The 25,467-nt window shown below is 37.2% G+C and overlaps 1 protein-coding gene across 5 annotated transcripts in view; it reads right to left on the minus strand.

The window, feature by feature from the left end:
- The window catches only part of ATP8A1 (ATPase phospholipid transporting 8A1), a 257,539-nt gene that overhangs the window by 156,907 nt on the left and 75,165 nt on the right, over window positions 1–25,467 (minus strand). For 3 of the 5 annotated variants that reach the window (XM_054553862.2, XM_054553860.2, XM_054553863.2), the window contains 6 exons: window positions 23,395–23,506; window positions 21,586–21,751; window positions 20,018–20,145; window positions 17,201–17,278; window positions 16,192–16,280; window positions 10,723–10,767 (listed from right to left, as the gene is read on the minus strand). In XM_054553862.2, the coding sequence (XP_054409837.1) occupies window positions 10,723–10,767; window positions 16,192–16,280; window positions 17,201–17,278; window positions 20,018–20,145; window positions 21,586–21,751; window positions 23,395–23,506 (618 nt within the window). The remainder of the gene's footprint in view (window positions 1–10,722; window positions 10,768–16,191; window positions 16,281–17,200; window positions 17,279–20,017; window positions 20,146–21,585; window positions 21,752–23,394; window positions 23,507–25,467) is intronic. The other 2 variants (XM_024246291.3, XM_024246292.3) reach the window with 1 other exon arrangement.

Consider the following 25,467-nt stretch of genomic DNA (forward strand, 5'->3'; position numbering starts at 1 on the left):
CCCACAATGTCATAATTTGCAGCTTCTTTAGGCTGACTTAAAAGTTATGATACATTGTAACTACTCATTTTCTGATGATACAAAAATGAAGAATCTCTACAGCAATAAAAATTAAAACATTCAAAGAATATATGGCTTAATCAGTATAGTTGTCCTTGCATATGACAGTATGTACTAAGACTGTTTTTTAAATTCAAAATTCATGTCAACAGGAGAGCCACCAGAGAAAAGAAAAGAGCTGAATCCATACTTTTCACCTTGTCAATCAAAATAAACTCCAGATGGATCAATGATTTTATAAATGTACTAAAGATATGTGAAACTTTTTTTTTTCAAAAACTTAGGAATGGAAAAAGCTTAGGTATCATATATAATTCAGAAAACATAATATATAAATCTGACTACATAAATCTAAATATTTCTGCATAGTAAAAACTATGGCAACAGGCCAGGTGCAGTAGTAGCTCACACCTGTAATCCCAGCACTTTCGGGAGGCTGAGGCAGGAAGACTGCTTGAGGCCAGAAGTTTGAAACCAGCCTGGGCAACACAGCAAGACCTGCCTCTGCAAAAAATTAAAAAAATAGCCACGTCTGGTGGTATGCACCAGCTGGTGGTGTGCAATCCCAGCTACTTGGGAGGCAGAAGTGGGAGGATCCCTTGAGCTCTGGAGTTTGAGGCTGCAGTGAGCTATGATGGTACCACCGCACTCCTGCCTGGGTGACAGAGGGAGATCATCTCTTAAAACAAAACACAACCAACTTCTGCAAGAAAAGTCAAAAGCTAAATGACAAACTGGGAAAAAAATATTTCCAACTTATAAAGGCTAATTTCCACGGAATAAAAAGAATTACCAGAAATCAATTTACAAAAAGATCAACAATGTAGTACAATAATGAGCAAAGGATATAAACACCCAATTCACAAGGAAGGAAATATAAATGGCTTTATATATACATTCAACTTTACCTCATATTGAGAGAGGTGAAATTTAAATGTATCATTGTGGCAAAAATAAAACTTGACAACTTTGTGCTGTTGTAATTGTAGGAAAATAGTAAAGCACATATCATTGGTGAGAACATAAACTGTACAAATTCTAAAAGAAAAGCAATTGGGCAAAATTTAAAATACTTTGATTCAGTAATTCCAGTTCTAGGAATTTATATTAATTGTTTAACTGGTATAAAATACTATACGTACAAATTTATACGTTGCAGTACTTGTCTTTTTGTTCTGATTTTTGAGACAGGGTCTCACTCTGTCACCCGGGCTGCAGTGCAATGGCACAATCTTGGCTAACTTGGAGTGCAGTGACACGATCTCAGCTCACTGCAACCTCCACCTCCTGGGTTCAAGCGATTCTCCTGCCTCAGCCTCCCAAGTAGCTGGTATTACAGGCATGTGTCATCACTCCTGGCTAATTTTTGTATTTTTAGTAGAGACAAGGTTTTGCCATGTTGGCCAGGCTGGTCTTGAACTCCTGACCTCAGGTGATTCACCCACCTTGGCCTCCCAAAGTGCTGGTATTACAGGCGTGAGCTACTGCACCCAACCCCTACAGTCCAGTTTTAATAGCAAAGACTTAGGAAACACAAAGGCCCGTCAGTAGTGCTGCTTAAAAGTATTGTGGTGCATTTACAAACAAAGGGAAGCTTTTTATGAATATGAAAAAATCTCAAAGATGCACTGTCAAATGAAAAGCTGGTGCAAAGCAGTGTACAGTATGCTTCACTTTCTGTAAAAATAAGAAAGAAAAAATAAATGTATGAATATTTATAGAAGAGATCGGTAAGGATACACTTGAAATTAGTCCCACAGGCTGTCTTTGGTAGGGGAAATGGAGGGTTCTAAGACAGGGAGGGGATCAAAACCTTTTCTTTTACACTCTTTGAACTTTTAATATGTTAATGCATTGTGAACTTAAAAAAATCAAATTTAAAACAAGTACAAAACCCATCAGTCATCTGAAATAAACACCCTATCTATACACTAAATGCACATTATACACATATACATATTACACTCATGCACACATGAAAAAGGCAGTATAACTTTAAAATAACACCATTTTGCTGTTTGGGTTTTTGTTTTGTTTTTACAAAATTCATCACTTTAATGAGTAAGGAACAGGGAGGGCAGCTCAGACATACCACTAGAATGGGAACTCATGGTTGTGTACACATTTGAACACTTAAGCAAGCAGAATGACAAACTACAAATTCTTTAACATTCCAAATGTCCTGAGTAGACAGAATTGTTTAACTACATAACATGCACATACAGGGAACTTCTTTATTTAGGAGCTGGTAGCCTGCACTTAGAGTTGCACAGAGAAAAGTCTCTGATTTTCAACACAGATCTAAATATTAGATCGGTGCGAAAGTAATTTGAGATTTTTGCCACTAAAAAACTGCAAAACCACAATTACTTTTGCACCAACCTAATATTTTTCACATTTAACAAGTTTTAAGTGGAAAATTCAGGTTCTGAGTTTTCATATGTAGCTTTAACTTGTTTTAAACATGTTTATTTATAACATGGATAGATAATGGGGCTATTAAGATCATTTTCTCATATTGCAAGACACTGCAAAATATATATGTAAATTCAAGCTAATATAGCCATTATATTGGCCTAATGTAATTGAGTATTGGTTTGGGAGTGAAGAGACAGCTTGTTAGCACCAAGCCACACCAACGGGGACAAATGTACTTGCTTTTTATCCAGCGTGTGCAGGGCTGCTGCTCAGGTGGGCCCCGCACTGGGACAGGTGCACAGTGGGCCCCGGGCCGGCCTGAAGAACACTTACGGTCTCCTCAATTCCATTTCAAAGTTCATCACAAGGTCCAGGGTCAATAACCTTTTCCAGAAAGAGCTGTAATGTGGGGCCACTCACACTGAGGTGTACATGCCAATGGCTCAAAGGTAGGCAGCCCTCCAGACATCCCTCTGGGAAAAGGCCCGAGGTCAGCTAGTGACTCTGGGACCCCTGGCTTACCCTCTGATGTCTGCTCTTCCCAAAGTAGTCCCACTCACAGTGATGGCCCACTCACAACCTCAACCACCCTGACACTGATCTCTGTAGTTACAACTTTTCTTATTGTATTTTCAGAATTATCTGCCCACTCCAATGAGTGGCTTCATGAATTGGATGAGGTCTGTCTCTAAGACTTGTGAGACTTTTGTGGGGGGCTTGTAGTCCTTGGACACAGGGAGCCTCTGTAGGGAGCATCACCAGCTCATCTCAACAGGAAGTCACTGGCTCTTTGACTTAGACCTGCAGGGAGCTGAGCTCTGTGGCTCTTCCTCCTCTTGGAAGGAGTGGATCTCAATAGGGACCTAAAAACTGCTCCTAGCTCCTGCTCTGCCTCCATCTCTCTCCCTGTTTGGTAACACATTCATGAGGCTTTCCTGTGCCCTCCTGTGCAATTCCATGAGGTATGGGCCAGGTGTCAGTTGCACTAACACTGTCACACCTGAAGGTATTATAATGATGATCTAATGGTGGGTATCGTGACAAAAGTCTGGCTCTCAGAGCCCTCATCTTTCTGCTTTTTATAATCTGGTTCTTTAAGTTAACATAATTTTGATCCAATAGTAGAAGCTCAGGTTTCTTCTTTCTCTCAGATGTCAGAGGTGATGAAACACGCTGATGATATCTCCTATTTGTCTTGGAGTCTCTTCTATTTTGGAGGCCGGGTGAACACATGCCATTGACACATGCTCTGTGGAATGCTTCACAAAGGACTTGGTATAAAGAACTGATGGAATACCACCTGTTCGATAGCCATGGCCATCAGTGGCAGGCAGAGATCCATGCTGGTGTCAAAGTTCCTTGCTGTGGCCGGTGTGAAGTGGAGGTGGTTGTCAGGGAGAAGGCACCATGCACTATAGCCTGTCTGCAGTGGGCACCCTGTGTGACCTTAGAGGTTCTCCTGGGGGACCCACTGCTGCTGCTGCTGCTGCTCCTGAGACCTCTGGCCTTAGGACCTGGCTAAGAAAGCATTGTTTTGGGGGAAAGTTCTGCACCTCCTGCTTTTCAATGGTACAACTGGCCGCAAAGTAAAGTCCAAAGTAGAGTAAAGTCCAAAAATATGAGCAAGTGATTGAATTCAATAATAATATTTTTGTTAGATACTGGTTTTTGACCAAAGTAATGAGGACTGGTTTTCTATGTGATATTGTTTGGCTGTGTTCTCACCCAAATCTCATCTTGAATTCCCACATGTTGTAGGAGGGACCTGATAGGAGGTAATTGAACCATGGGGTCAGGTCTTTCCTGTGCTGTTCTTGTGATAGTGAATACATTTCACAAGATCTGATGGTTATTACAAGGGGGAGTTTTCCTGCACAAGCTCTCTTTGCCTGCTGGCATCCATGTAAGACATGACTTGCTCCTTCTTGCTTTCTGCCATGATTGTGATGCTTACCCAGCCACGTGGAACTGTAAGTCCAATAAACCTCTTTCTTCTGTAAATTGCGCAGTCTCAGGTATGTCTTTATCAGCAGTGTGAAAACAGACTAATACATTAAATTGATACTAGTAGAGTGGGGGCGCTGCTGAAAAGATACCCGAAAATGTGGAAGCAACTTTGGAATTGGGTAATAGGCAGAGGTTGAAACAGTTTGGAGGGCTCAGAAGAAGACAAGAAAATGTGGGAAAGTTTGGAATTTCCTAAAGACTTGAAGGACTTTGACTAAAGCCTGATAGTGATGTGGACAATAAGGTCCAGGCTTAGGTAGTCTCATATGCAGACGAGGAACTTGTTGGGAACTGGAGAAAAGGTGACTCTTGTTATGTTTAACAAAGAGACTGGCAGCATTTTGCCCCTGCCCTAGAGATTTGTGGAACTTTGAACTTGAGAGAGATGATTTAGGGTATCTGGCGGAAGAAATTTCTAAGCAGCAAAGCATTCAATAGGTGACTTGGGTGCTGTTAAAGGCATTTAGTTTTATAAGAGAAGCAGAGCATAAACGTTCAGAAAATTTGCAGCCTGACAATGTGATAGAAAAGAAAAACCTATTTTCTGAGGAGAATTTGAAGCTGCCTGCAGAAATTTGCATAAGTAAGGAGGAACTGAATATTAAGCCCCAAGATAATGGGAAAAATGTCTCCAGGGCATGTCAGAGGTCTTCACGGCAGCCCCTCCCATCACAGGTCCAGAGGCCTAGGAGAAAATGTTTTCATGGACCAGGGCCAGGGTCTCCATGCTGTGTGCAGTCTAGGACTTGGTGCCCTGTGTCACACCCACTCCAGCCATAACTAAAAGGGGCCAAGGTACAGCTTGGGCTAGTGCTTCAGAGGGTGGAAGCCCCAAGTCTTGGCAGCTTTCATGCAGTGTTGAGCCTGTGGGTACACAGAAATCAAGAATTGAGGTTTGCATCAGGCGTGGTGGCTCATATCTGTAATCCTAGCACTTTGGGAAGCCATGGCAGGTGGATCACCTGAGGTCAGGAGTTCAAGACCAGCCCAGCCAACTGGGGAAACCCTGTCTCTACTAAAAATACTTAAAATTAGCTGGGCGTGGTGGCACATGCCTGTAATCTCAGCTACTCTGGAGGCTGAGGCAGGAGAATTACTTGAACCAAGGAAGAAAAGGTTGCAGTGAGCCAACATTGCACTACTGCACTCCAGCCTAGACAAGAGAGCAGAACTCTGTCGGGGGAGGGGGAGGAAGAATTGAGGTTTGGGAACCTCTGCCTAGACTTCAGAAGATGTATCAAAATGCCTGGATGCCCAGGCAAAAGTTTGCTATAGGGGTGGGGCCCTCATGGAGAACCTCTTGCTAGGGCAGTACAGAAGGAAAATTTGGGGTCAGAGCTCCCCCTCCGCCCAGAGTCCCTAGTGGAGCAGTGAGCAGAGGGCCACCATCCTCCAGACCCCAGAATGCTAGGTCCACTGACAGCTTGCACCATGCACCCGGAAAAGCCGCAGACACTCAATGACAGCCTGTGAAAGCAGCCAGGAGGGAGGGTGTACCCTGCAGAGCTACAGAGGTGGAGCTGCCCAAGGCAATGGGAACCCACCTCTTACATCAGTGTGACCTGGATGTGAGACATGGAGTCAAAGGAGATCATTTTGGACCCTTAAGATTTGACTGCCCTGCTGGATTTTGGACTTGCGTGGGGCATGTGGCCCCTTTGTTTTCGCCAATGTCTCTCATTTGGAATGGCTGTATTTATCCCATCCCTATACTCCCATTGTATCCAGGAAGTAAGTAACTTGCTTTTGATTTTACAGGCTCATAGGCAGAAGGGACTTGCCTTGTCTCGGATGAGACTTTGGACTGTGGACTTCTCAGTTAATGCTGAAATGAGTTAAGACTTTGGGGGATTGTTAGGAAGGCATGATTGGTTTTGAAATATGAGGACATAAGATTTGGGAGGGGCTGGGGTGGAATGATATGGTTTGGCTGTGTCCCCACCCAAATCTCATCTTGAATTCCCACGTGTTTATGGGTGGGACCTGGTGGGAGGTAATTGAATCATGGGGACAGGTCTTTCCTGTGCTGTTCTCATGACAGTGAATTAAGTCTCACGAGATCTTATGGTTGTTATAAGGAGAAGTTTTCCTGCACAAGCTCTCTCTTTGCGTGCTGCCATCCACGTAACACATGACTTACTCCTCCTTGCCTTCTGCCGTGATTGTGAGGCTTCCCCAGCCACATGGAACTGTAAGTTCAATTAAACCTCTTTCTTTTGTAAATTGTCCAGTCTTGGGTATGTCTTTATCAGTAGCTTGAAAACAGACTAATACACTATGTGACTCAACGTATTTCTAAAGGCAATTACAAAAGAGGAATTTCAAAAACATTCTGTGAAATGGCTGCCTTACTGGAACAAATAAACTACCTGCCAAGGTGACTGCTTTGAAGACTAACATTAATTTGGATGTGTTAGATCTCTTTGTTATACAGTCATACCTGGAAGAATGTTTTAGTGAGCCTAGCTTTTGCAGCAGAATAAATGAATACCACTCACTTTATACATAATTATAGACCAGAATGAAATGAGAAAATAAATAAAGACCAGAGGATAGAAAATACAGTGTAGTACTCTCCACTGATACTGTGATAATACTAAAAACCCCAGTGAAATGACTAAGCACAGAACACTTTAAGGTGATCCTTCTGGGGAATCACCCTCACTAGCATTTACTTAAACAATTATTAACAAGAATAATGTGAAACTATATTAAACAGTTGAGAAAAAACAAATAATATGTTATTTTGGATTTACTTCAAAATGATAGTGGGGGAAAGGCATAAATGAACTGGTCTTAAGTGCATATTATTGAAGCAGGTGGATCAGTACATCTGTCTGCTTTTGTTCATGCTTAAAATTCTCCACAACAGAAGACAGAAAATGATAAAAAATAATTATAGAAATATATAGTTTTAGAAAATGAGCATATCTTAGGGCTACATTGATGTTAAGAATAAATAGATTCTCCCCTTCAATCCAAAGTATTGATACTATCAATCTAGAGAAGTAGATTTTTAATAAAAAGGAATTAATCTGTGAGGTTATATGCTAGCTGATGGTTCTTGGCAATGATGAGAAAACCAGGTTAATTTGCAGTAGGTAGCTACTGGTTGGGAAATAGTTTTATCTCGATAAACTATTTATATTAATATACCTAAGTGAGTAGAGCTATAACCATCATCTGATTATCTTTAATGTTAACAGAATATGTGGAAAGACTTAATACATTACAGGTTTGCCTTCAAACTCAACTAAATGTAAATATGTAATCTACATATATCTAAGAGGTAATTATGTTTTTTTAATTTGGCATTTTTGTGAATACTGGTTCAAGTAGGGCAGTAAAATACATATAAGCTCATGGGTTTTATACATGGAATTCAATGAACTTTACATGAAACTGAAGCTGCCGAACAGCCATATTGGAATGCCCTTTCAGATTTTGGATTTATAGAGTCATCTAGACTCTTTACTCCTGAAGATCAGCATGAAGATGCAGTCAGATGCCTGGAGCACAGGATTCAACTGGGATCACACTTTTGATCTTGGTTTCATTGGCAATGTGAAACCAAGTGGATGAGGTTGGGCAAATGTTCAAAGTTGTGCAAAGTTGTATGCCCTTATGCTAACTTTACACAAACTTGTTAAATTTTTCCTGCTTAATCTGCTCTTGCCTAACACCACAAGAAATTTACTGAAATAAATTCTAGGCTGAAAAATATTAAATGAAAAAGAGAAATATCAAGGTAAAATGACTGAAATTTGAAGGATATCTTGTGATCTAAAAAGCAGATATTCTTTAAAGTTAGAGTCCATAGGATGTAATGTAACCAGTACTGTTTTATAACCAGGCTGATGTAGGCTTCAACTCTCACATCTACTTGTTTTTATAATTTAGGGCAAACTACTTATTAGCTTCTTTGCCTGAATTTCACCAACTTTAAAATGGCCATGTCAAATATGTCATGAGGATTAAGTGAGAGCACCAGAACTAACACTCAGTGTGGGCTTACTATGTGCAGACACTATCCAAAGCACTACACAAACAGAGCTCATCTAACCTTCAAAACCTCCTGATGATGCAACTACTATTATTATCTACATTCTTCCAGACGAGGACATTCAGGCAAAGAGTTAAGTAACTTGTTCAACAGCACCAGCAGAATGAAAATCTGAACTTGGTTGCTTAGTATCCAAAGCCCACATCTTTGATCACTCCACATAGCCTTGGACACAGTAGCAGCTCAGGAAACATTTGTTCTTTCATTTTTGCAGGCCTATAAGTAATTATTTATTTTATAGATGGAGAATCCAAGTATATATTTAAAATAAAGCTTGAGGCTGGGCATGGTGGCTGACACCTGTAATCCCAGTACTTTGGGAGGCTGAGGCGGGCGGATAACCTGAGGTCAGGAGTTTAAGACTAGCCTGGTCCACATAGTAAAACCCTGTCTCTGTTAAAAATACAAAAATTAGCCAGGTGTGGTGGTGCATGCCTGTAGTCCCAGCTACTCGGGAGGCTGAGGCAGGAGAATCACTTGAACTTGGGAGGTGGAGGTTGCAGTGAGCTGAGATTGTGCCACTGCACTCCAGCCTGGGTGACAGAGTGAGACTCCATCTTAACAAACAACTCACTTTACTGTAACGGTAGTGAAAGCCTTCCCTATTGTTATTTTTTAAAATCATTACTATCTAAGCTTATATGTAACTATAAGTGGAAATGTACAAGCAATTTATGACAAAGCTGACATTTCTTATTTGGAGTTACCTAGTTTAGAATATCAAGTTTTCCAAACGGGTGTTTTACAAAAAGAACTTACTAAACTAGATAAAATAACCTCCTCTCTTTCCAGCACCAATAAAAGTTATGAAACAACCTCTATTGAAAGTAGAATATTTTGAATGATGTGAGTAAACAAATATCAATTTTTAACATTTCCTTCCAACATTAAGAAAAATATGGAGAAGGCAATTTCTTGTTAGGAATAACTGAGTTATTTTAGAGGATATGTATATCACTTCTACACTAATGAACAATATTTAAAATTAATAGAATTATGTTAATGTTATAGAAAAGCAGATATAGTCAAAATTTTAACTACTTCTCAAAGGATTAAATAAGAGGGAATATATACAATATTAAACTTGAATTATCCACTAATAGTAAGATGCTTTGGTACATTTAAAAGTATTAAAAATTACTTGTGTGTAGGTGTCAAAATGTACGACACTCCAAGCAATGGGCATGTGGTGTCTCATCAGTTGTCACAAGAACCCAACAGCTGCCTGTCATTAACCCTAGGTGTTGTGAGATTTACTGAAAATTTTTACCAAATCTTCACTTCACTGAAATAAATTCTCTGTTGAAAAATATTTAAATGATGTTATTCGACTTCAAAGTATATTGAAAATGTGGCTTCGTCACCAAATACATGAGTAATATGGAAATAAAAATGTAACTACCTATAAATTCTCAATGTTTTCTAAAGTTACCAACATTAAAGGAACATACTTCCTGAAATTTCATTTGCCCACCAACTCATGATGAATTATAGAAATATCAAAATAAATCTGCACTATCCAAGAACAAAATATAAATTCACAAAGGGGAGGAATTTTAAGGTAAAACCAACAAAAAACTCATAAAGTAGTGAAATTAAACCCATAAAATGCTGTCTTTAATGATGCCAAAATTAAATATACTAAAGTTAATTCTAGTGCTTGGTAGCATAGTTTTCTAACATTTGGTGCAGATTTTAAAAATGTTCACCACTCACACAGACTTACTAGAATAATCGTAAGAAACAGAAGGAAATTTCCACTGCTTGGGTATGTTTCAGTAGCCTCTTTTGGTAGCTCTGTAAAGTACATAAGTAGTGGCAGAAGGTGGCAGTACTGAGCTAGAAAAACCTCAGATGGCTTCAGGAGCTGTAGCTGAAACTTGAGGTAGTCCAAAGCCCACACTCTGGAATTGATCATTAGACTTTATTATAGATAAATAATGTAAAACTGGCAAACCTAACCTATAAACTACATGTTTCTCCATCAAAAATCAGGAATATTCAATAGATTTCAAGAAATATCTACTTTACAGCACTGTTACCCTAACTGCTCAGCAATATTTTATTTATATATACATATATTTATATAGAAGAGAGTGAAATGTGTCTTACAAAACAATAAAATGCAAACCTTTTACAGGGATCAATGAGGCGGAAAGTTCCATAGAGCTTACCATTCATCAGGAGAGCAGCCATAATCCTCAGGTTCAGGGACATGGCTTCAGAAAGCAAGAAGAGAGGCAGAAAGAGAGGAAAAATAATCACAGAAAGGCTGGAAACATAAAACCACGAAGAAGGGAAGTATAAAAAGATGGATCACTGAAAAGTTAACAAAATGAACTTTTAGTTGAATCTGAAAGAATGGCAGTTAGTACAGTAAATAGAATATAATGATTCATGGTAGCTAAGCAGGTTCACAAAGTTATCCTGTAACTGTATAGCCAATTTGCCTCTTCACCACAACATTTACTGATTTTATCCACAAAATTCATAATTCAGTAGGATTTCAACTTACTTAGCAGTTGAAATGCTAAAGCTAATGGAAAATTAATCATATGTGTTACATAATCAGAATAAAGTGTTTTAAGATAACAAACATGCTAATATCTTGAAACAAATTATCACACTAATAAAATTTGTCAAATACATTTTAGAAGTAACTTTGGCTACCGTGAGATGATGGTTACTTCAACAGGTACATTAAAGTAAAAGTTACCTGCATTTCTATAGTTAAATGGAACCTTAGTTTAAGAGTTTAAATGATATTCAAAAATTTTCACTTAAACTATAATTCACTCATTAAAACACTCCATCTCAAACAGAAAACATATTCATCAATATCTTCTTTAATTTCATCCATTCGCTCATCTGAACACTAGGAAAGTCTGATAGATGTATTTCATTTCAGCCAGTCATGTATTCAATTGGAAGGGGCCCATAATACATGACAGACCAGATTTTCTTATTTCCCATTTCTTTCATAATATAATCATTTGATACTTTTTCTGTAAATTTATTAGACATGGAGTTTTAAAATGCAGAGTTCAGTACAAATGAAAAGTCACTGTTATTTTTGACAAATATACAATAAACTTTGTTAAAAACTCATGGGATCCTTACACTCCCTAAAAGTTCAATCTTTCATCAACCCAGCCGAGGCAGGGAATTCATCATTCCAAAGCACCTCTTCCACTACCAAAACATTAATTTGCTTCCAGCGCAGTATCCACTATATCACTCCAATCACAATGGAGGTGGTCCCTTTTAACTCACTATTCTCTCTCCTACCAAAGGGCTTTTGTGCCTGCTTAAGCAGGGCTAATCAAGCCCTTTGTGGGCTGGACTCCAAGAAAAGGAGTTGGCATGCTGCAAAGCTCTGTGGAAACTGGCTGCAACTCCATGTTTAAAGCAATCACTTCTGATCAACCTCAAGACTTGGACCCTAGCCCATGGACTGTGCCAGGAAAGGGCCTGGTACTACCCAAGCAACACTGTGCATGGTCCTGCCAAGCTGCACTAGCCCCGATCTCATACCAGGAGAGGGTATAAAGTTTCCCAAGTCATGCAGCTTAAAAGCTCCAGAGCTCAAGTGTCAGAGACCCTCTCCCCAACTCTGGTGCAGCCCTGGAAGAATGCTGAGCACTACCTAGAGCCCGATGAGCAGTAGGTGGCCTGCATACCTGCCACTGATCCTATATGCAAGTTTCCCTGTGATTGCTGCTCCAGAAGCTCTGGTGTCTACATGGTATCTAGCTTTTTGCCTTTGTATGTGCCAGTGCTATAGTATCTACCTGGTAAGTTCTTCACTTAATCAAATTCATTCTTAGATTTCAACTTCAGAATCACTTTCTTAGGGCGTATTTCCTTGCCTTCCCTGTTTAGATCAAACCACCCATCATAGCCTCACATAGACCTCTATACTGTGTTAGGACTTTATATTTGTCTGTACGATTACTTAATTAGCATCCACTAACCGCCAATTAGACTATACACTTTAGGCAGGAGGAAATCATGTGAACTTTTGCCTTTTTTACCTCTATTATCTATCAAAGTGTCACATACATCAACACTTGAGATACGCAGATAAATAAATGAATGGGGCTGACAAGAATTTATCACAAGTCATGGTGAGCAGTAAGATAAACATGGTTGTAACAAGATTTTGGGGGATAGTATTATGATAATCGTGAAATTTCTCGTGGTGAATCTCTTCTTGGGGTTAAAGAAGTAGCCGATCCTTCCAGCAAATATATAGCTAAACCAAATATTGTCAAGTAAAGTTATTCACATAGTATATTCATATATAAAGATTGCTTTTAAAAACTTATTTTTCATTTAAAGGGAAAATGCAAATGATGTTTTTAATACGAATTAAATGCCTTGTCCACACAAAAAAGCGTTATTTAGTTTGCTTAACAGAATTTCTTTTTATAGACTGTATCTTGTTAAGCCTCATCCAACTTATTCTAAAAGGTCTAAATTTTTTTTTTTTTTTTTTTTTTTTTTTTTTTTTTACAAAGACGGCACTTAAGACTGTATCCCAGAATCTTTACTCTACTGAGATTTGTAGCCACTGAACAGAGAAACTGCTTACCTATTCTGGGTATTCAAGTAACTATTATAAAACTGACTTATTCCCTACAGGAAGCAATTAGCTGAAATGATACTTTAATAACTAATGTTTACAGCAAAATGTCTGGTTTGTCATAAGTTAAATTTACAAATGATATCACAATTCACTTACATTTTACTGTAATTGTCCCATAAAAAGATTTAATGAAATAATCTAATAATTTTATGGTGCATTCCTAACTAAAAGTTGATTTCTACAAGATAATCATCATTGGCAACTATGCACAAATCTTTTTTATTTTATTGCCCACCATGAATCCAATTTGGGGCAAAGGTTCAGGTAAATGAAAGAAAATTTATTAAAATTAAATTCTGATGCACTAAGTGTTAACTATAATTTTCTTACAAACATATGGAATACACAGAACTACCTAAGAATTATACTAACAGGAAACCTCAAGCCTTATTCTGATAAGACACAACAGAACTCACTTGAACCTTATCTGGGGTGAAACTGAGCTGTACCTGATGTTTTGGCAACACTGAGGCAAAATCAGCTTTGCACTTGTAACCCCAAAGGCTTTTGTCAGGATATGAAATTTTGTGTTACTCTCTGGTTTTACCACCTCCCTGGGGGGATAAACACCTTGCTTTCTTCCACTGTGGTTAGAAGTGCTCATACATAATAGTTCTCATATTAAGCAATTGTTAAATGCTGCTCTGGGGAAAATAGGATAGCAAAGCCAGGTCATTTCCCCCATCTAGATTACCATAATCCAAGAGTGCCCAGAGGAAATCTACACAGAAAAGTGCTCGACAGTAATTACTCTCTCTCACCCCTTCACATCTAACCATGGAGACTGGCTGTAATTAACAGTGTTATTTTCCCTTCTGTAAACATGTGGTCAAGTCAGAAGTCATGGTTTCTCCAAAACTTTCAGACATCAACAACTCTCTACGATGCTAACAATCCAATAATCCACCAAGATGTGTTTGGGAGGGAACACTGATAAAAACTCAAGGTTAAGGATGCCTAAAAGCACATACACAAACATGATCACTGGAAGCAGTTTAACTAGCTTTACTCTACATGGCTTCTGGTATCCTTGAAAATATGATACCATAACTAAAAAGGAAACAGATTTTGGCTTATACAGTTAAAATTTGCAAACAAACTTCTGTTTATTTCTAAACATTATGTTAGATTTCATATCTGGAAAAGGACCTTAGAAATGGTTTGGTCTCACTATCCACATCTTAAAGAGTAGGGAATATCTGAAAATAGATTTTCTAGGATTACATGGTAAATTCTAGACAAAGCCAGAACTCATGGCTTTTGACTGTATCTCAGGATTAAGAAATATTATTTCCTCAAGAAGAAATTCACTTCACTGGCAATTTAATCTCAATGATGACAAAACTGAGCTCAGACCCACCCTATAACAGTTGTTAATGATGACACTGTCAACAGACACAGACGGGCACTGCTCTTTAGAACTACTGCCTAGGAGTATTTAAGGACCTCTTCCAAGAATAAGAAAAAAACTGATAAAATGCAGAAGAAAACAGAGGCTAGATCTGATTTTAGCTTTCTGTTCTGATAATTTCACAATCAATAATTACTAATTTGATGAACCTGCTTATTGAATTATAAAATCACACAAAGTAAAAAACAATGCCAATTATTAAACAGGTCATTGTGGAAATACTAGTTATGAATGAATACAGAATTTGGGTAAAAAAAATCATCATAAATCTGACAACTCTAGAATTGCAATAGGCTTTCCTCTTCTCCTCTGGGATGATTGTGGGTAGAATATATAAGTACAAGATGTCAAAAAGTGTGGCTGCAACTCTCCTGCTCCAGTAGCAATTTGTTGGGAGGAGGGTGGAGGAGCCAGGTGAGCCTCTTTCATCTAAGGAAATTAGGACATCTTCAGATAAAGAAGAAAGATGAAAAACAGCATCCAGCCCAGGAAACAGTAAGTATGCTTCTTAAATCAACAGCCTGTCTTTACAGTGTGAAAAAGCCACTCAACTGTCTTTTTAACCTCGTTTATACATATAGTTTAAAGTCATTTTTAGTCATGCTCTCGTAACGCAAAGAACAAGGATATCTAGGAATAACCATATACTTTTGGGATTTTTCATGAAATGTTTACTTATTTATAATTTTAACTAAGGCATTTTCAAAATGTAACACTCTTTGTCACTGGCTTACTGCTTAGAGTGAGTGGGGAAGAGTGGGTGCAAGCCAGAAAACCTAGAAGCAAGTGTCCATGCTTGTATGAGTAGGAGGCTGATATTTACTAGTCTCACTTCTAGGTAGATAAGGATAATTGGCAAGTTTGACAATAGGCCAATGTCAACCAGCCAGGAGAGTGTTTAACCTTTTGATGTCTTTTTTAGGAAATGTAGAAATTAATTTTCTCACATTACTCTATAAAATATTTTAAAGAGAAGGCTATGGAACAGCTTGTAAGCATACCTGGAAGGAAGAAATAAATTAAATGGGTGCTCAACAAGCAATTCTAAAGAAATTAACAGCCTGATAAAAGTTTCTGATGATATTAATTATCCTCCAGATTCAAGAGTTTCACGTCTCTACCTCCTTTCCGTCATCAGAATTTTAGATTGCTCTATGACTGCAAAAAGGAGAGATGAAAGAAGAAAAAAAAAGTATCAAAAGGGATAACTGTCACTATTTTAACTTGAAAACTGCTCCAGGCCTGATTATCTGTCCTTACCAGATCCAAGCTGTACTCTAGTTTATAGTAGTGTAAAACGAAATATATTTGTTCCTTATTACCAGGGCAAGAGAGAGACTTTCAGCAACACTAAACACTGAAAATACCATTGGGCAGAGCACCCACCTCATGTCATCCCAAATGAAAACAATGCCAAACTAGAAACGCGAAATATACATGTGTCCTAAAATTATAACAGCTGCTTTTTAGACTAAAAAAACCAAACAACCCCACACCCTCCCCTAATAAGACCTCCCAAATGTACCAAACTGTTAGCACTAATTAAACAGGTATTTCATATCCTAATTAAAGGAAAAAACTCACCCATAAGCAACTCCTGCTATGGTGCACTTCTTAAACTGCATTACATTGCATGTCAGAGTACCAGTTTTGTCAGAAAATATGTATTTAACCTAAAAAAGTTTAAAATTTCTCATTAATATTTCGAAAGTCTTTATGCCAGTCTTTTATAGAGAAACCCCTCATGCTTTTTATTAACATTGCAGGGGCACAATGAATATTACTAAGGGACTATTTTCTGCCCATTTATCAAGGAATATATTCAGCTTTTTAAAAAGTATTTTACAAATGAATCTTTTCACATATGAATATTAAATACTATCACCATACTAGAAAACTAAATTATATAGACATATGCCTTAGTATGGTCTGAATTTCCACTAGAAAGTGCCACTACCACTACTTAACATTTACAGAGCACTGAAACAGCTATCAGCATTTCTCAGTGCAACAAGCAATTGTAGAATTTGTAATGGCTTGCGCAATTAACTTCATGCAACATCTGAATTGGTAAGAAATAAGAATAATTCTGGACTAGATGCTATTTGTAAAGCATAAGTTGGAATATGGCAACAATACAAAAAAAGAAAAACCTAGAATATGTCAATGGATTACAAATATATACATATGTGAATATAGTATGAATTATAAATCTAACATTCCTATTGACTAGACTCACCTAGCTTTGTTGGTGAACTCTTCCTCCCTTCCCGGTTGAAAGGTATGAACAATTCTAAAACTACGTTTATAACTTGAAAATAGCCAATATGTTGCATACTAGCTTGACTATATACCGAGGGACATCTCTAAGCTCTTGGAGTGCTTTACCTTGAGAGCAAAATCTCCTTGAGACAGTGTTTTTAAAAACTGACTTACTAAAAATGAGAATTGTTCATCATGCACTAACAAATATATTATTCAAATAGTGGAAAATTAAAAGCTGTCCATTCATTTGCAGTTATCATATATGGCAGATACCATACCAAATCTAACTTTTTAATTCAACACATAATCAATAATAAATTGAGTTTACCTGGCCAAGTTCCTCATTCAGATTAGATGTTCGAGCCATAGCAGCAGTGTCTGTGGGTTCATAGTGCATGTCAAGATCCTTTAATAAAATTAAGTAAATCATTGAATACAACTGGTAATAAGGAATTGGGTGAAACTTTAAAAGAAAACAATTAGTATATTCATACTTCAATAAGTCACTGTTTGATGAACTATATGTAAGCACTAATTTCTTGTTATTCCTATACCATTTAATTCAATTTTTCTGAAAAGTATTCAATGTAGACTATTATATTCCACAGTAAGGGCAGAACAGTATGGTAGTTAGAGCCTGTCTATGAATCATGCAATCTAGGTTTACTATCATTCCACTATTTTCTATATAAATGACCTATTATAAGGATTAAAAGATACCACACAAGTGCTTCCTACTGTGTCTGACACAAGGCAAGTATTTAGTAATGTGAGCTAGAACTCAGCAACTAAACACTGCTCAAATAATTAGGTCTTCAACCCCTGGAAAAAGTACCCAAGAGATTCTATCTGGTTGTATTTTCTGGGCCAAGAAAGAAAAACAAAATCCACTTCTCAAAAGATAAAAATGTCATGCCTGTAATCCCAGCACTTTGGGAGGCTGAGATGGGCAGATCACGAGGTCAGGAGATTGAGACCATCCTGGCTAACACGGTGAAACCCCGTCTCTACTAAAAAAAAATACAAAAAAATCAGCCGGGCATGGTGGCGGGCGCCTGTAGTCCCAGCTACTGAGGAGGCTGAGGCAGGAGAATGGCGTGAACCTGGGTGGCAGAGCTTGCGGTGAGCCTAGATTGCGCCACTGCACTCCAGCCCGGGCAACAGAGCGAGACTCCGTCTCAAAAAAAAAAGCATAGTTTTTGTACTTATGAGACTTGACTATATTATCCTACAAAATTAACATTTTCTATAGTAGACTATTTTATTAACAAATCAGGGTTGTAGTTCACAAATTTTCATGTCAAATGAAAAGGCCAAAATTCAAAGCCCATCTCTCCCATGTCTGTGTTCTGAACTGATCAACATCACTTCTGAAATAGGCTATTGAGTATTATGTGCCATGTTTTAAGAGAGATATTAACCAACTGGGCCTTTGTTCAGAAGAGAAAGTGATCAGAATAGCGATTAATCTGGAAATCACATGAACTGAAGGACAACAGAAAACGACGGGGAATGTTTAATTAGAAAGGAAAAGATAGGATAGAACTGGCATGATAGCTGAGTTCAGATATTTTGCAACACTATCATTCAGAAACAAGATTAAGCATTTTCATAATAGATCCATTGGGTTGGTTCCAAGTCTTTGCTATTGTGAATAGTGCTGCAATAAACATAGGTGTGCATGTGTCTTTATAGCAGCATGATTTATAGTCCTTTGGGAGATATACCTAATGCTAAATGACGAGTTAATGGGTGCAGCACACCAGCATGGCACATGTATACATATGTAACTAACCTGCACATTGTGCACATGCACCCTAAAACTTAAAGTGTAATAATAATAATAATAAACAAAAAAATAGATCCATTGGGAAGAACCAGAATCAAAGGAAGACAGTTATAATCTCATTTTCACATAAGAAAGTTGCTTTGTAAAAGAAGGCTGGAAAGTCAGTGTTCTATCTGTCAGATGTTATAAAATCTCTGTACATTAGAAAGGTGGTTGAAAGCACAAGCCTGCTGGGTTCATCCAATACTAAAATTATATAATTCTTTGAAAGATATTATTTTTGAAAATCAAAACAATAAAGTGATTATCTAGCTTACTTATGTGATCCTCACAATGAATTACCCTATTATTGCTCTAAGAAACTTCAATAAGTCTTACTGATATTTGTACATATCCTATTACATAATTTTTCAGCCATATATCTCCTGCATGAAGTAAGCTGCACCTGCAGCTCATTTTAGATTTCTAAATTACACTGATTTCTTACCAATGAATTAAGAGATTGACAGTTTAGGTAGATAATTCGCCACAAGAAGATAATGAACAGTTACAAAAGTATCAGTTATATTTTAAAAAATCCTAATATTGTTCATATTGAAAGACTTTACAATGATTGAAAAAGAAAGAAACATCAAAAATAACACAAAGTTTCTCAAAATAAAAGAAAAATTAAATTTTTTGGCAGATTAGGCCCACAGATTTAATTTATATAAATTCATTAATTTTAACTTTGATAAAAATAAAACTAAGACATTTAAAAACATTTAGAAAATAGATGTCCAACATTTTTCTAATATTTAACAATATTCCAGAGAAAAATTATGAAGAAAAATTCGAGTGAAGCTAAAATTGTTTACAGTGTAGAAAATAACATAACATGATAATCTGGTTGTTATCAGTAAGAATTATTTGTATAGTGCTTGATTATTTTCAAAGCTCTTTGCTATGTCAAGAGATTCCTTAGTCCATAAAACCACTTAAGATGTAGGTAAGGCATATTATCCCTATGATTGTGTTCAAGAAAATAAGTTTCAAAGTAAGTTGAGAAAGTTGAGACACCTAGTAATTTATAATACTAGAACCATAATTCAGATACTTAACTCCAAACTCATGGTTCTGCACCTCCCATGACCACCATAGGTTTCCTGAACTAGAGACCCATGTTCCCTACAATGTCTGGCCTGTAAACTTGTGTGATTCTGAGATGAGGAACTTTGCAACAAATTAGGTTCAAAAATTTGATACTGTGGTCAAGAAACGGTAGATATAATTAAAACCTTTTTTCTCCTGAGATATCAAAACATCCTAAGGACAAAATTATTTGGTAGGGTGATAACAATCATAATTCATATTTACCCAATTTATGAAGTATGCCTGGGTAAATTTGACAACTTCTAATGTAACCAACAAGCTGATAGGAATGAGATTGTTGAAAAGGATGATGAAGGTCAAGAAATTCAGTCCAAAATTACTAGCGCCACCATCTGTTGGGAGAGGCAGGAGGAATGTCATTTACAGTTTTATATCTTATTTGCATTGACCCCAAATTAGCATAATACAAGTTTTCCATATTACGTAGCTTATTTGATAATTTGGGAGGAACACTTTGCTGATAATCTATCCTAATTCTCAAGTACATCCTTCAAGACAGAATTGCATTATTTGTGCTCAATATGTTGTTAATCCAGATAAGAACTGTATAAAAGTACTAAGACAGTGAAACGACTGTCAAATATTGCAAATCCTCTTCCAAACACAAAGTTTAGAGACATCAGGGATAGCACTGAGGGTTTATAAATATAAAATCTCAATTGGGTAGAATCACTTTTATATAAATTCTTAAAAGTATTTCCAACTTAAAGCATACTTTAAAAGCAAACAAGACAGCAGCAGCAAAAACAATCCAAACTATATGAGTAATATTCAGTCCTAGGTAAATTATTCTCCTAGGTACTTTATACTCTTCTTCCTCAATAATGAAAATAAAACCGCAATACCAGATACAATTGTAAAGTATACAAAGAAACAGACTGATGGTAGTAACAGTTCTGATACTGAAATAATAAATCAGTAACTATAAAAACAACTAGGAATTGCTGCAAAGATAAATCAACATAATAAAAAAATTTTAAAAATACCGGCTTTTGCTATATGATTTTACTAGAATTTGCTTTCACACTTTTGGAAATTAAGTCTTTATTGGCTAAGTGCTCATGAAATGAAAATGTAAACTCATTTCACAGAAATATCCAGGGGTGGTACATTAATATCACAATAATAAAAGGATAAATGCTTTAAAGGGAAACTATTTACTAGCACTTTCTCTAAGATAACATTTAATATAGGACTTACCACATTACTGAGTTCAAATGAAAATACATTTGGTTTAAACATTTTTAAACCATATAAACCACTTTTTGGTGCTTTTATTTAAATAAAATATAAACAAAGCATATTTTATTTAAGATGAACAAAATATATTTAAATATTTATATTTATATTTAAATATATTTAAAATATTTTATATATTTATAAATATATACAATATATATTTAAATACATATGTTTTGTTATATCCACACATGGTCAATCTACTTTCTTTACCATATAGTTAACCACCTATGTTAAAAATATTTTTAAGGAATAGTTTTCACTGATGTATATAATAAATGACTATACTCAGTGAAAATTTTATACCACTATAGAGTGCTCATTATGCTTTTAAGGATTCTGAAATTTTAGGATTCCCAAATTTTACTTACACTTGCTAGAAATCTCATTGAAAAACAAAGATCAAATGTCCAGCTATCTTGGCAACAAGGTCTTTTTAGAAACAACAGGAAATTCAATAAAGTAAATCAAGATCAATTGTGAAATAAACACGTTTTAATCTAAAAAAGTGCAGTAAGCACTTTATTGCTTACAGTTTAGATTGAGATACCAGTCTTTTCCAGAATGCCTTCGATTCCAAATGGCTGAGCCCACAGAACAGACAAGAGACATGGCAATTAAGATACAAAATAAAATCAAAATTTGTACATTTGTAATCCGTTCCACATTTGAGAGCTTAAGTGGTGGACTTGTTGAATTCTGTAAAAAGAAACAAGATGAGTAATAAAAAATGTACACCAATGATTTAGCAATGTATACTTGGTATTCTGTTGAGGATGACAAAGTCACAACTCAGTATCTAGATGTGGGTGGATACTTGAAAATTATGCGAAACCCATGACAAATGTAATAAGGTGCCAATGGTTAACCACCTTTTTTTCAAGGCTACTACACCACCCAGGCCTTTTTCTAGGAAGTAAACTATAAGAAAGAAGACGAGAAGGAAATTGTATTCCTTTTGCAAAAATAGCTTTTGCATTGTGGCAGGTAAGATGAATAATGCATTACTTGGCTATGTAAGCAAACAGGGTAGTCTAGAAACATTTAGTTAGTGTTTCCGTTCAGGAAGACAGGCAGACAAGGCAGCCCATGCCCCTGCAAACAGGCACCTGGAAATCTGAACATAGGAAGGCAACATTTAAAGGATCTCTGGCTTTCAAATTTCTGGTGGCATTTAGCAATTGTTTTACTGAACACAGCAGCAATTTAAGTAGTCCTGGCTATAACAGAGGCAAGTTTCCTCGGTTGTATTTGATGATTCAAATGATTATGTAGACCTGTGCTAACCAAAAAATCCACAGGACAGAAAATTAAAAGTCATAATCAATATAAAATGAAGATTTATAGAATTTATAAAATGGCTAGGGGTGGAATCACTAACAGCAATCTTGCTTGCCTATTGATAATACCTTATGCCTGTACAAGGTAAAAAGGTATTAGCTCTGAGAGCAGATTTTCATTTAGTTTCTTAAAACTGTTTTCCACACCCATCTAACTATTGAATATTGATGGTATAACATAGGGACGGAGCAACTGTAGGCAGGTGTGACGATCAATGCAAGAATTAAAGCTGATGGCAAAAACAGCCTTACATATAAATGCTATGAAAAATGGTCATTTGATTCAAATTTCTAAAAAATTTTATCAAAAGATAGAAATTTTAAAATTTGACTATTGCATTAAAATTACAAGACAAATATTTTAATGCAGATCACTTATCATGACATAGACAACTTATGATAATCACTATAATAGTTAGTAAATGCTGCCATAGACCCATACACAAAATTCTTGAGAGTTCATGCATAATCCCTGGTAAACCTTCCAGTATTCCTGTATGCAGTGAGCCATTCTTTTTTTTATTTTTTTTTTTGAGACGGAGCCTTGCTCTGTTGCCCAGGCTGGAGTGCAGTGGCATGATCTTGGCTCACTGCAAGCTCCGCCTCCTGGATTCATGCCATTCTCCTGCCTCAGCTTCCCGAGTAGCTGGGATTACAGGTGCCCACTACTACGCCCGGCTAATTTTTTGTATTTTTAGTAGAGACGGGGTTTCACCATGTTAGCCAGGATGGTCTCGGTCTCCTGACCTTGAGATCCACCCGCCTTGGCCTCCCAAAGTGCTGGGATGACAGACGTGAGCCACCGCACCCAGCCCAAGCCATTCTTATAGGGAGGTAATTTCAAGGTCCAACTCACAGGAGTACCAGATTCTGAACATATAGGGTTGGATCAGGAATCTGTGACAGATGGTCTCCTATGTTTGGGACCACTGCACTCAGATCTGTAAATCATACACTCGCAAAAGCCTTAGGTCCAAAAGGTTTCATAGAGAAAAATTTCACCTGCATCAGCTTGGTGTCATGTCCAGTGTAGACAACTATTCCATGAACCCACTGTGTATTTCTCAATTGAGCTCCTCGAAGAAGAATCTGATCTGCTCCCAGTGGAACAGTGCTAGGACAGATTACATTGACATTAGAAACACTATTTTCTAAAATGCTCAAGAACTCTAGTTACCATACAGTTACAAAAGTTCCCATTATTAAAATAACCCTTCTCATATTTATTTTTTGGAAAGTAATTTCCCTCCAATACAAATAATTTTCTTAAACAGCAACAACACAAGTATTTACGTTGCTTTTCCTTAACACAACCAGTCATTTTCTGTAACTTCACTATCTGGTATGGACTGCACTGTGTCCCTCCACTATTCACATGTCGAAGTTCTTACCCCCAGTGTAATGGCATTTGGAAATGACCCTTCGGGAGGTAATGTGATTTAGAAGAGGTCATGAGGGTTGAGTCCTCATGAAGGGATTAATGCCCTTATAAAAAGACACTCGAGGAGTTTGCTCTTGTCCTTGTGAGGACACAGCAAGAAGGGGCCTTTTGCCAGCCAGGAAGATGACCCTCACCAGAACCCAAACATGCAGGTACTCTGATCTCAGATGTTTAGCCTTTGGAAATGTGAGAAAAATAAATTTCCATCATTAAAGCCACCTAGTCTATGGTGTTTTGTTACGGCAGCCTGAGCAAGCTAATACATTAACCAAAATAATAGGTAATGTTTTGGAATTCAGAGGTTAATTTACACACCTATTTATAACTTTTCCTAAATAAGTCCATTTAGGTTTCTAAAAGTGTTAAGAAGTGATGGGGATAAGGAATCTGTCTGCCCACCTCAGCCTCACCACACACACACTCACACACACACACACACACACACTCTCTCTCTCTCCCCCCGCCCCCACCCAAATTTAAAATAGCTTTGTGCATAATAAAGGTCCAAAAAAATTCCTAAGATAAATACACAGATCTCACCACTTATTTGCATTGCCAGCCCTGACCCCCTACAGACAAGTCCCCATACTTAAAACCTCTAGAATATTCATTTTTATAGTATTTGAAGATTGGTTTCCCAAGAATTGTGAATAAATTTCCAATGAATAGTGGATTTTGGAGCTGTTCATTCCTTATTATTTAAGCCACATTTTTCATGAATAAGGTCCAAGTTGGTATTTTTGTGGATTTTTCACAAGGCTACCCACTATGGTAGGTTACTGGGTGATACAACTCACACAGGGACATAAGAAGGAACAAAGCCACCACAGATATACTAGAGTTCTTGAGGAATATGTAATACATAAATTTGAATGGGTCATGGATTGCTATTACCAAGTCTTCATTTTAATAAGAGAAAAAAGGTCAAATATAAAGAAAAATATATTTAAAAATTCTGGAAAAAGAAGGCAACAATTCCACAAGAAAAGTCGACAGACAACACAGAACTTCTTTGTAAGTGGAGGCAAAGCGAGGCTGAGGTCTTCATTTCCGGTGAGCTGCTCTGGCCCAGTAGGCTTGAAGGCTAGTAGCAGCTTGGGCCTTGGACATTCAGGAACTACACAAATTCTACTGACACAGGTAAAATCAATCCAGATGGGTAGGTAACAACAGCACTTGAATGAATCCTTAGGAAATACTGTATTCCAATTTAGAGAAAGAACAAAGCAACTGCAACTCTCATTCTTTATGTACAATAGCATGCCTTTAGGACCTGTCTGGAAGGAAACCCTTCTGGTATATATCTCAAGATTAAGGGTGCATTTCAGAGTTGAAAGGGGCCTTGGGCCTAAAGTGGGTTTCCAATAACTTCTTGGGAAGCTGCACTATGCTCTGGGACACACATGTGACAACTGTTCCTTACCCAGCCAATGGGGTATAATATGGCAACTGTCACCTCAGCATTGGTGGTGTGGATTGACCGGAATTAGACACAAACTCTTCAAAAGCAAAACATACCACTTTTCAATTACAAGGACTCAAGAAGAATTAGTTAGTTTTCATCACAGCTGGTGTTCCAAGGCTTCTGGCATTAGACTATGACCCTCATCCTTAAAGGCAACAAAGTATACTCA

The sequence above is a fragment of the Pongo abelii genome, chromosome 3, assembly GCF_028885655.2.
Source record: "Pongo abelii isolate AG06213 chromosome 3, NHGRI_mPonAbe1-v2.0_pri, whole genome shotgun sequence".
NCBI lineage: Eukaryota > Metazoa > Chordata > Mammalia > Primates > Hominidae > Pongo > Pongo abelii.